This window comes from Pteropus vampyrus, unplaced genomic scaffold (genome assembly GCF_000151845.1).
Source record: "Pteropus vampyrus isolate Shadow unplaced genomic scaffold, Pvam_2.0 Scaffold141, whole genome shotgun sequence".
NCBI lineage: Eukaryota > Metazoa > Chordata > Mammalia > Chiroptera > Pteropodidae > Pteropus > Pteropus vampyrus.
In genome coordinates, this window is record NW_011888922.1 from 2,938,006 (window position 1) to 2,951,195 (window position 13,190).

Consider the following 13,190-nt stretch of genomic DNA (forward strand, 5'->3'; position numbering starts at 1 on the left):
GTAAATTATAACTTTAAAAAAAAATTCACCTATAAATCCATAATACTGCCAACAAAATCAGGAAGTTAACATTGATTTATTACTACCATGTAATAATCCTCAGGCCCCATTCTAACTGTCTCAATAATATAAATATAAAGCACATGCACACACAATCCAGTACAGAATCACATATTGTATTCAGTTGCTTTTTCCTAAAATTTTAATTTCATTACATGCCAGTTGTTTCATAGAATGTCACTCAATCTGATTTTGCCTGTTTCCATAGAAATAGATTCACATTATGCACCTTTGACAAGAATATCAGAGAAGTGACGCTGTGTTCTTGCCACTGTATCCTATCAGGTGGCGTACAATTTTGATTTGTTTCATTACTGAAGATACTCATTCTGATTGCTTGATTAAGGTGATGTCTGCTAGTTTCCTCCACTATAAAGTTACTCTTTTTCCCTTTATAATTATTTTGCAGTGAGGTAGTTGGAAACTATGTAACTTGCATATCAAACTTTTAATTTATTCATTTATTTATAATCACTTATTGTTTCACTTATTATATCACCTATTATTTCAGTATGGACTCACAATTTCTCATTTTCTTCAATGGGTTATATAATCAATGGATTTGATAACTGTTATTATCTGTTACTATCATTACTTATTTTGATGCTCAAATTGTCCCAAAATTGGCCACTGGGAACCCCTTCAAGTTGGCTTCAGTATCCTTTTGACATGTTCCTATCATATTGTCCTTTTTTCTGCCCCAGCACTTGACATCAGCCTTAGTTCCTTTTACTGAAGAATAAGTTTTAGAAACCAGATCTGAATAATAGGTGTGCTCTTTGGTATTGGGGTTCCCTGCTCCCAGGTCCTCCCATGGACAGAGAGCTAGAGAATGTACACGTGTGTGTGTGTGTGTATGTATAGAAATATGTATATATGTAGTATGTAAGAATAAATATGAGATATACCATTTAAAACTGTGCATGATTTTGGTCAAATCAATTAGTCTTTTAGGCTCTAAAATTGGAATTTGTAAAATGTAAGTCATAAGTATCTAAGATACTATATATAAAAACACTTGATAATTGCTAGAGCTGGACAAATTCCAATTAATTTTTAGTAAGATAAAATGCAAAGCCTTAATTTCAGTATTATTACTCAGCCGTTGCTCACTGGTACCACCATGTTGTTAGTACTCTTGCCATACAGTTGTTAAATATTTTGAATATCATTCCTGCCATTCTCATCATTTCTTCAAACACATTTTAAGTTCTAAGATTCATCACTGTTGTCAGATACACCACACATTATAATGACTCCTTGCTTCTGTTTATGTCATAGTGTAACTCTGGTATGTCATTTCATCTTTTCACTATATAAAAAGTTTCAACTAATTCTTTCAGAGTCTGTTTAAATGTTCTTTAACTTACACAGATTCTTGCAAGCTCCACTGTGTTGCCATAGATTACTTTTACTTCTTTAAAAATAATTTTCAGTAATAACTATGTATAGTACCAGGTGGGTACTAGACTAACTGGGGGAATCACTTCATAAATTATATAAATGTCTAACCACTATGCTGTACATCTGAAACTAACATAAAATAATACTGAATGTCAACTGTAATTCAATAAAATAAAAATAATAATTTTCATATTATATCATTGTTTATAGGTGTGTTCTCCCAGCCAGAAAGTATAATTGTGTTCTACGCTCGATTAGGTCAGACCAGTGTTATCATTTGCATATTCTCCAAATGAAGCATGGCATGCACAGCACACATGACATCTTATCATAAATGTGTGCTGAATATTAGAATCAATTCTAAGAATTATTATACATTTAATATAGCTGTATCCTTCCAGAATAGCACTGTCCAATACAGTAGCCTTAGCCTAAGTGGCTACTAAGAACTTGAAATAAACCTAATCTACACTGAGATATACTGCAAGCAAAGTGTGAAATATACAACTGATTTCAGGATGTGAAACATTTCATTAATAAATTTTTATATTGATTACTTGTTAAAGTAATACTTTGGATATACTGAGTTAAATAAAATTAATTTCACCTATTTTTTTAATGCAGTTTTTTAATGTGATTACTAGAAAAAAATTTAATTACAAACATAGCTCACATTATATTCCTATTGGACAGTACTGTTCTAGAAGTTTTTGGGTTGTGATGGGAAAAAAAGGTAAAAAAATTGAGGACTAGGATGTAGTTCCACAGTATAGAGGTTAGCACATCTGCTTTACATGCAGAAGGTCCTGAGTTCGTGCCCCAGTGTAGCCACAGTCCATGGTCTACGGCCATGCCACCCTGAACAAGGCTGATGTCTGATCTCAGAAGCTAAGCAGGGTCGAGCCTGGTTAGTACTTGGATGGGAGACCACCTAGGAAGACCAGGTGCTGTAGGCATAAATAATAATAAATAATAAAAAAACAATTTGAGGACTAGATATACGGTCTCCTTGGAGCAAGGACAGTAAATAAAAATCCTTGCATACCTTTAAAATTTTGTGAGCTGGAGGGACCAGATCATTCAAATAAACGTCATAAGAGAGAGACGTGAGGGAATGCAGACATCTAAGAATAAGAATATATTTATTTTGGTGAACTGATTATGCCTTTTTAAAATGTCTCCACGGGACTCTACTCTTTAATCCTGCTTTAAAATTGTACACGCCTGCATAGAGATGGTCAAAAAGCTATAATGCTCTCATTTGTTTTCTCTATGGATAACTTATTTGCTTGCCTCTTTACTTCACTTAGTCAATCTGGATCCTACGGCCTAAAGGAAAAAGTCCAGACTACAAATCCCATCTGTTTTTTTCCTTCAGTCTCTTGTCTTGATACCATCCTCTAGGAATGTGCCCTTTTCTCAAATATGAAGTATCTCTGAATTAGAAGAAATAGACATTTAGTCAATTTTGTCATTACTGACCTGCATTTCATATTTCAGAGTCATGTGGAAGCACCAGGATCCCATTCCTACCACTGAAATTAAAACAAAGAAACAAACAAAAAAAACAATTAGCATAAAATTATTTGAAAGTAGCCAGAGTGACTTGAGAAGACAATAAGACATTTCAGAGCACTGAGTTTTTAAGAAGAACAAAGTTTACAAAATCTTGTGGCAGGATATAAGACTTTGCATAAGCTCTATAATTAATGAAATTTTGGTATAGAAAAAACAATGTAAATTCCCTTAAATTCCCTCCATTAAGTGATTTACTAGATTAATCAATATTCTCCATTCATTCTATAAAATACACTACCTGATGCTCAGGGTAAGCTTTAAGGCTCATAGCTGGTTAGCAATCATTCAGTACTTCCTTGTACTTCTGCTCCAAAGAGCTGAACTATATGCTTACTAAGAGCCAGTGAGTTATGTTTGTTCCCAAACCTGTTAATGTCACTGTATTTAGTTGTCAGAAATGCAACTGCAAAAAGAAAGCTGCTGTTTCTACAAAAACTATTTTGAATGCTTAAAATAGACTCAACAAAATTGAGTTGCTAATAAAAATAGCTATTGAATTAGGTGTGGGTAAAAAATGTTACAGATCAGGAAAAATAGTAAAAATCTAAAGATTCTATATCTGTGCCTCAAAGTTCTTCCTATGTGCCTCTATTTTAAATAAACTGCTTCCATTTTAGGGTTTTTAAATTTTTGTTTGTTTTTAATCCAAGAAAGACTAAATAGAACTATAATTAGAATCCCATATTCAAAAGTCATGCTCTATATCGAATTGTCAAAAATTATATGGCTATATGTTTTCACAAAAATAAACCTTTTACTGATATATATTTTATTGATGATAAGCTTTGACTTTTTAAAAAAATCAACTAACCAAGTAATAAATCTGATAACTGAGCTACTGTGATTCATTAAGTTTGGTTAAATACCCATTTACTGAGCACTTTCTATTTGCCAAAGTCAGTTACAGATGCTAAGGTACAAAGGATAAGATTTAGTCATTGGGCTTAATAAAGCATACAGGCTAATGGAGGGCACAGGCAGATAAACAGAAGATGCCAGTATATGTATATGTATAGAGTACCATGAGAACACAGAAGAAGGGCATTTATGAAAGAAGTCAGAGAATGCAAGACTGATGCCAGAGGAGTTAGCCTTAAGGATGTATAGGAGTTAGCCCAACAAACACGGTGAACGAGGTGTCACCAAATAATCTGTATGAAGCCACTTGAGAAAAATTTCAAACTCTGTTACTCTTGCTTTAAAAAAAAAAATCACTGTATATATCATCGCATTATTTTCTACTGCTCAAAATAAGATGAGAGAAGTAAAGTTATTGCACTTATTTTACTAAAAAATGAGAAAGCAGGATGGTTGGTGTCTTTTTTTTCCAAAGGAGAAATTAGCAAGTACGAAAGTAGATAAATTAATGAAAAGGGGAACAAACTCTGTGAGGTATTTAAAGTCACACAATATACTATGAAGTCACACAATATACTATGAGATGACTATTCATCCTGAAAGGGAGACTGGCCACTTAATCATGCCTCACTTAAGAAACGTTTTTATCCAAACTTTTCCAAATGTTCTCTTGGTACTTTTATTTATACAGTATTAAAAGTCTGATTTTTAAAGAGATCTCTATAATTTATTTCTTTTCAACAACCCATTTAGAACATAAAAAATGTAATAGAACAGCCATCACCTTCTCCACACAATATTTTATATTTTGCCGCATTAAGCAAACCACCAATATTTATTCAAGTTTATCAGCTTTATAGATGTAATTCACATATTATAAAATTAATTTATTTAAAGTGCATAATTGTTTTTAATATGTTCATAAAGTTGTACAATCATCGTCATTATCTAATTTTAGAACATTTTCATCACCTCAGAGAGAAACCCTGCAAGCACCTATTAGCAGTCACTCCCTATTTCTCCTCAAACTTCCCCCTTCCTCAGCCCTAGACAACCATTAATCTATTTTCTATCTTGATAGATTTACCTGTTCTGGACTTTTCATATAAATAGAATCATAAAATATGTAGTCTTTCTGTCTGTTTGCTTTCACTTAGCATAATATTTTCAAAGTTTACTCATGTTATAGCATGTATCAATAACTTATTCCTTTTATGGATGAATATTCCATTGTATGACCTACTACATTTTATTTATCCATTCATCAGTTGATGGACATTATTACACATTACATGTTTGCACTCCCCAAATTTATAGGTTGAAGCCCTAATCCCCAATGTGGTAGTATTTGGTGGGGTGGGGCCTTTGGGTAATTAGGTTTAGATGAGGTCACAAAGGTGGGGCTTTCATGATGGGATTAGTGTCCTTATAAGAAGTGGAAGAAACAGGACCTCACTGTCTTTCTCTGCCTATATGCAACAAAAATAGGCCATGTGATGACACAGGGAGAAGGTGGACATCTGCAAGCCAAAAAGAGGGCTCTCACCAGGAACCAAATAGACCAGCACCTTAATCTTAGACTTCCTAGCCTCTAGAGCAGTGAGAAATGAATGTATGTTGTTCAAGCCACCCAGTCTATGATGTTTTGTTATGGCAGCTTCAGCTGACCAAGACAGACTTTTAGGTTTTTTTCTACATATTGGCTATTATGAATAATGCTGCTGTAAACATTCACGTACAGACATGCCCCATTTTATTGTACTTCACTTGACTGCCCTTCATAGATATTGCATTTTCTATAAATTGAAGGTAAGACTCTCCACCAGCAAAGATTACAACTTACTGAAGGCTCAGATGATGGTCAGCTTTTTTTTTTTTTAGCAATAAAGTATTTTAAAATAAGTCATGTACATTGTTTTTTTCAGACATGTTATTGCACACTTAATTGACTACAGTATAAACATACAGTATAAACTGTATGTTTATACAGTACAGTATAAACATAATTTTCATATGATGCATTGAGAAACCAAAAAATTCATGTGACTTGCTTTATTGCAATATTAGCTTTAGTGCAGTGGTCTGGAACCAAACCCTCAATATTTCCGAGGTATGCGGCAATCTAGAGATGACTTTAAGTATATAGGACAATGTGCGTAGGTTATATTCAAATATTGATGACACATTATATAAGAGACTGAAGCATCCTCAAATTTTAGAATCTGAGGGGACTCCTGGAACCAATCCCGCATGGATAGCAAGGGACGACTAGATTGCGTGTGTGTGTGTGTATATATATATGTATGTATGTGTATATATATATATATACACACACACACACATACATACATACAGGGATTAACATGATTGATTTTGCATTCTAAAATATATCACTCTGGTTACAAGGCAGGATAATATCTACAGGATTAGTCTCCAACTCTGATAGCAAAAAAAAAAAAAAAATTAGCAACCCCATAACTGTATATTTATTTATGAACTGTATACATACTCTGGCCTATGGTAAGGCCCTTCATGATCTGGCTCCTGCATAAATCTCTCCAACCTCCTATTCTGCCACTCGGCCCCTTAACAACTAAAGAATATTAGGGCGAAGTCGGAAAGCAAACAGAAAATTACAATATGGTGTATTAAGCACAGTAACAGAGATATACATTGTGTTCACTGGGGGTACAGAAAAGGGTCATTTAATTATATCAGGTAGCTGAGAAAGGTTTGAAGGAAGCCTTTCTAGAGAAAATGAGAGTTAAACAGTCCTGATGACATGGTTAGTTTACCTGACAAAAGAGGTTAAAGGCAGAGATGTCAAAATATATATGGTACTAAAAATAGCAAGTAGTTTGACATAGCTAAAGTGTAAAGTACATGTAGGAGAGTAGTGGAAGATGAGGCTAGTAAGGCAGAGAGTCCAGATTACGACCAACCTGCCAAGAAATACAGATTTTCAAGTAGGTTATCTCATTTAAAGAAAAATGATTCCATTCAAAGAGGCATACCTGGCTGGAGAAAATTGGTGAAATTTAGCACAGTAAACCAGTTTTTATCACTGACACACTACAATTTATCAAGAGGTGCATATTTTCTGAAATGTATTCAAATTGGCACAAATAAAAAATTCAAGAAAGAGAAGTTATTTAAACCAAAGGAACAAATGTGAATGAAATGTGTGAAAACAAAACAACATTCATTAGTCCTTAAATTATACAAATTAGAAATTCTGGAGATACTTAAAAAAGTATTTTTATTTTCTTTTCCTTGCAAATCAACTGATTGATTCAATCACATGGAAAACAAAATGTTTAATTAATATAAAGGTGACTGAATTTGACCTCAAAAGCAAAGTAAATAAAAGCAAAAATAAATAAATGGAACTACATCAAACTAAAAAGCTTCTGCACAGCAAAAGAAACCATCGACAAAACAAAAAGAAAATCAAATGAATGGGAGAAGATACTTCCACACAACACCTCCCATAAGGGGCTAATATCCAACAAAAAACCCAAACAATCCAATTTAAAAATGGGTAGAGGACCTTAATGACACCTCTCAAGAAGACATACAAACAGCCCACAGACATATGAAGAGATGCTCAACGTCGCTAGCTATTAGGAAAATGCAAATCCAAACCACCATGAGATATTACCTCACACCTGTTAGAGTGGCTATCATCAAGAAGACAAGTAATAATGAGTGTTGGAGAGGTTGTGGGAAAAGGGACCCCTAATACACTGCAGGTGGGAATGTAAATTGGTATAGCCACTATGGAAAACAGTATGAAGTTTCCTGAAAAAAAAAAAAAAGGTAGAATTACCATATGACCCAGCAATCCCTCTTCTGAGTATCTGCCTCTAGATTTGAAAACATTTATCTGTAAAGATGCTCATTGCAGTAGTATTCACGGTGGCCAAGACACGGAAACAATCAATAGGTGATTGGATAAAGAAGATGTGGTACATATATACAATAGAATGTTACTCAGCCATAAGAAAAAATGAATACTGCCATTTTCGACAACATGGATGGATCTTGAAATTATCATGTTAAGCGAAATAAGTCAAATAAGTCAGATAGAAAAAGTTGAGAACCATATGATTTCACTTATATGTGGGATATACAACTGAAAACAAATAAGACAAAAACTCATAGACACAGACAATAGTTTAGTGGTTACTAGAGGGAAGTGGGGAGAGGGGAGGTAGGTAAGAGTAAAGGGGGTCAGTTATATGGTGAACAAAGAAGATCTGACTTTGGGTGGTGAACACATAATGCAATATACAGATGATATATTATCAAATTGTACACTTGAAACCTATATAATTTTATTAACCAATGTCACCCTGATAAATTTAATTTAAAAATATATATGGGTGACTGTTAGCCAACATTTCATCTTGATGTTTCCCTTAAAAAAAACCTGAGGCATCAAAGTTAATTTAATTCACATTTGTAGGAATTATCCAGAGCATTCCAAAAAACAACTAACAGGGACAGGTTTCTCTACATGGTCATGCCTAAAGTGAAAACTGCGGCAGTCAAAATAGTAATAGAATTAGAATAAAGAAGTCAATGTCCCATATACATCTTCTAATTAGATGTCCATATTCATAGCACTTTAATACAGTTTTAAGAGTCTCTCAAGCATATAACAGCATTTCACTGAGTTGGAATCTCCCGATTCAAATATTTTGGCATGATACCAGTCACAGTTTTCAAGGTTACAAAATACAGGTATGTTCTGATACACATTTATTTTGATCCATCTGACTAACCATACTGCAGAAAGAGTCTTAAAGAACTTTGCAATCAGACTTTAACTAGGATCCCAGGTCTATCGCTTATTACTTATTAACTTATTAACTGACTCTCTTTGAGACTCAGCTGCCTCTGTAAAATAAGAATAACAATCGTTTATTTATTTACTTTTTACTTTTAAAGGATAACAATATTTATCATGAAAGGTGGCTTGAGGATTACCTAGCATGTACCTGACATATAATAGGTATCAATAAATTTTATTTTCTAGTCCCTAACTCAAGCTATGAAAAAATTCACACGCATAGTGAATGGAATTATTAGATTTGGGAAGTAGGTTAGCTTATTTGCCATGACACAAAATTAAAGGCCCAAGATACACTGAGTTCCTTTTAAATTACATCATGATTTACCAAAATGTTTAAGGGACCCAGTATAGATGAAAAAGAAGGGCATATTAACTATAAAGTGTCAAAGGCATTAACAGTATAATATGTGATTCTTTTAAAATCTATGAACTCAAGTAGTTTTTAGTTTTTTTGGTGGTGTCAAAACAATACCAGCTACAATTATAGAGCATGCATAATTGTACTTTCCAGGTGAAGTGAGCATTTGCATTAGAAACAAAATACACTATCATATTAGAAACAAAATACACTATCATTTTAGAAAGGCAGTAGAGTAGAATGATTAAAACAGCTTTGGAGAGTTGTCCTAAGAAGTCTGGACCTTATCTCCAAGCTGATGAGAAGCCATTTAGGATATTTAAAAAGAGCTTTTCTAATCATTTGCCACCTATCCTAAAGGGGATTGATTATTCACTCCCTTTTCTATCATTAATCTAGTATATAACCTTATTGTAGTAACACACATAGAGAGGTGAGAATATTCTATTTAGCCTTATCAGTGTATTTTGGATTACTCTCTCCCTTCCCACCTCCAGTAAGGTTGCTACAACATTAGTAGATGGGCTACTACATTAATTTAGCAACATAGGTTACAGTAGTAACTACATTAGTGTGGTAGGCAGAACAATGGCTCCCGAAGATGTCTACAACCTAACCCCAGAATTTGTGAATATGTTATCTCGAATGGCAAAAATAACTTTGCAAAGGTGATTAAATTAAAGGCTTTGAGATGGAGAGATTATCTGGATTGTTACAGTGTACCCAACCTAATTACCTGAGTCCTCAAAAGCACGAATTTTTGGGAGATGTGATTATGGAAGAATGGTCAGAGATATAAAGTTACTAACTTTAAAGATGAAAGAAAGAGGCCATGAGCCAAGAGACTCTGGGCAGCCATATAAGCTAGAAAAGACAAGTAAATTGACTCTCCCCCGAGACCCTCCAGAGAGGAACACAGATCTGCAAACACCCTGATTCATCACAGTGAAACTTCTGTCAGATTTCTAATCTACAGACTGTAAGATAATAACTATATTTTATTGTCTTAAGTCACTTAATTTGTGATCCTTTGTTACAGCAGCAAAAACCAGTACAATTACCAACAAATGGCTAGTATATTAGTTACTAAACCAATACCTGAAGTGCCTTTTAAAACTCTTGCCTAAGAACTTCGGCTCATCTGAAGACTCTCAAGAAAAGTCAAAAGGCAAGCTACAGACTGGGAGAAAATATTTGCAATACATATAATATCTAACAAAAGGCTCATATCCAGAAATATGATATAAAAAATCAGTAAGAAAAAGACAGACAACCCATTTTAAAACTGGCAAAAGATTCGTTGACACATCACAAAAGATGACATCCAAAGGGCCTATAAACTTTTGGCAAATGCTCAACATCATTACTCATTGGGGAAAAAATATTAAAGCCTCTGTGAGATACCACCACACACCAAATCAAAATGACTAAAATTAAAAAGATTGACAAGTATGGGCAACAATGTGGAATAAATGGAAATCTCAAATATTGCTGGTGGGAGTGTAAAATGGTCCAACTATTTTAGAAAATTGTTTGGCAGTTTCTAAGAAATTTAAACACAAACTATCCTATGATCTAGCAAACCTACTAGACATACACCCAAAAGAAATGAGTGCATATGTCCATCAAAAGACATATATGATAATACCATAGAATATTTATTCATAAAAGTCCTAAACTGAAAACGCATTAACCAATTTTATTAAGCCATTTCATTAACATGAAAACAGGCAAATGAACTGTATTATTCATACAATGCAATAATATATATCAATAAAAAAGAATGTACTGATACAAACTACAATGATGACACTCAAAAATACTATATCAAGTTAAAGAAGCCACATGCCAGAGTACACACTATATGATTCTATTTATACAAGTTTAAGAACATGCAAATTATTATATGGGAATAGAAGCTGGAATAGTAGTTATCTTTCTGGTGGTGTACTGACTGAGAAAAGGCTCAAGGAAACTTTCTGGGGTAATTGAAATTTTCTGTATCTTCATATGGGTGGTGTTTACATAGATAAAACCTCTTGAACTGCATGTATACTTAAGATTTATATATTCGAATTATTATGAAATATACATCAATTTTTAATCAGAAAAAATTGAGAGGGACCACCTCTTCCTTGCTGTGCTCTAAATATACCTTGTCCATCAAAATACTCCCACCTAAGAGATTGGCTTTAGTACTATCCATATTGTTTCTGGAACACCTTCAGGCAGGTTAAGTTAGTGACAAACAAATGTTCCACAGGCAGAGGAAAAGTAAGAATACAAAGTAACAATGATACTAATAGATAAGGGTTAATATGGTAATTGAAGAGAGAACTAAGGTATTTCTGCAGCCAAGTAAAGGGAATGTTTGGACTACCTAGGGAGGTTAAGGTATGGTAAATAGTATGGACCTAGAACAATTAATAATAGACATGATAATAACAGAAATGAGATTAGATGTTATGATTTTTATACTTATTTTCTTAGACAATAATTGAATGACAATAATTGAATTGTCATTCAATTATTGTCTTACTCTGGATCCAGTCAAAAACATTAAAACATAAACCACAACTCAGGCCATAGGAACCAGATGAGGAGCCATCACAGCTGCCTGCCTTAGACTACTTTCTACCAGGCTTTCCATCTTTCTGCTTGCACTTTCTACTGGGCAACTTTCCTGGCCATCTCATTTCCTCACGTCCTGTTCCCTAACTACATGGGCTACTTAGCTATCTGTGGTTTCCGCTTCTCTGGTTAAGCCTGTTGCTGGGTTTTAGCTACTAGATTGAACATGTTTATTCACAGTGTAGTCATATGAAAACCACAATTGCGCATGCATAAAGATGAGAAACTATTTACTAAAAAATGAAAATACTGTTTCTATTGAGTGATAAGATTATGGGTATTTTGCATTGTTTTTCAAATTTGTCTTCAATATAACCATCACATACTTTTTTAACCAACTAGAAAAAAAGGTCATTGATGTTTTGGGCAATGTCTGGAAAACTGGGAATAAATAAAGGGAAATTAGTAGGCAAGTTATAAAATGATTTCTAAAGGTCCTTTCATTGACTTTATGTCTATTTCATTACTAAATGTAACTGCTATAATCTAAAATGTTATTAGTCTAATAGGCAGTCTACTCACTTTCCCCTTGACAAGAGGCATAATGTTCTTAAGATCATTTCGGATGACTTTGATTAAGTCTGGCAGTAAGAGACTATAGGTATGATCACACTAAACTCAAAGCAGCTCCATGCAAAGAATTTCCAATGGTTCTTTTCATAGGGTAATGACTTGGTGTCTCTGTGACATTTCTACTTCACTAACTTTCTATTTCAGCACTGGACTTAGAGATAATAGACTCATTAAGTAGACTTTTAAAATCTTTAATAATCTTTAATAGACTTTTTTCCTGCCTTTTTTTTAAACCATTTTTCAATTCATTTCTCTTGTTGCCAATTACCTATTCATTTAGATAACTGCACAACAAACACACTCGTACGATTACAAATAGATTTTGTTGTTTATTTATTTGCAATTCATCACCCCTCAATGTAACATAAGCTCTCTGGGGACAAGGACTCTTTTTTGCTATCCTATAACACGTACCGCATAAAAATATTTGTAAAGGAAAGAATAAGTGAACACATTGCTATTTTGAAGAAATAAGATAAACCAAAATTTGTGATTTGAGCAGTAAAGAGAAAAATTAAATCTCATGGAAAAGATTTCTTTTGGCTTGGTTCTATTGTAGGTAATGCACAGTTTTAAATTACTGGCTTATGGCACAATGATTTCAGTCATGTGCCAGCTAACAATGGGGAATGTGTCGTTAGGCGATTTCATCAGAGTGTACCTACACAAACCTAGATGGTATAGCCTACTACTATACATGTAGGCTATATGGAATAGCCTATTGCTCCTAGGCTACAAACCTGTACAGCACATTTTCATGGTACTGAATACTGTAGGCAATTATAACACAATGGTATCTGTGTAACTAGACATATCTAAACATAGAAAAGGTACAGTAAAAATATGGTATAAATAATTAAAAAATGGTGC

At 33.7% G+C, this 13,190-nt stretch overlaps 1 protein-coding gene and 1 pseudogene across 2 annotated transcripts in view; one reads left to right on the forward strand and one right to left on the reverse strand.

Moving 5' to 3' along the window:
* ACER3 (alkaline ceramidase 3) overlaps positions 1 to 13,190 on the reverse strand; it is a 120,179-nt gene that overhangs the window by 52,165 nt on the left and 54,824 nt on the right. For both annotated transcript variants that reach the window (XM_011368383.2, XM_011368382.2), the window contains exon 3: positions 2,947 to 2,999. In XM_011368383.2, the coding sequence (XP_011366685.1) occupies positions 2,947 to 2,999 (53 nt within the window). The remainder of the gene's footprint in view (positions 1 to 2,946; positions 3,000 to 13,190) is intronic.
* LOC111744823 lies at positions 2,305 to 2,420 on the forward strand (annotated as a pseudogene).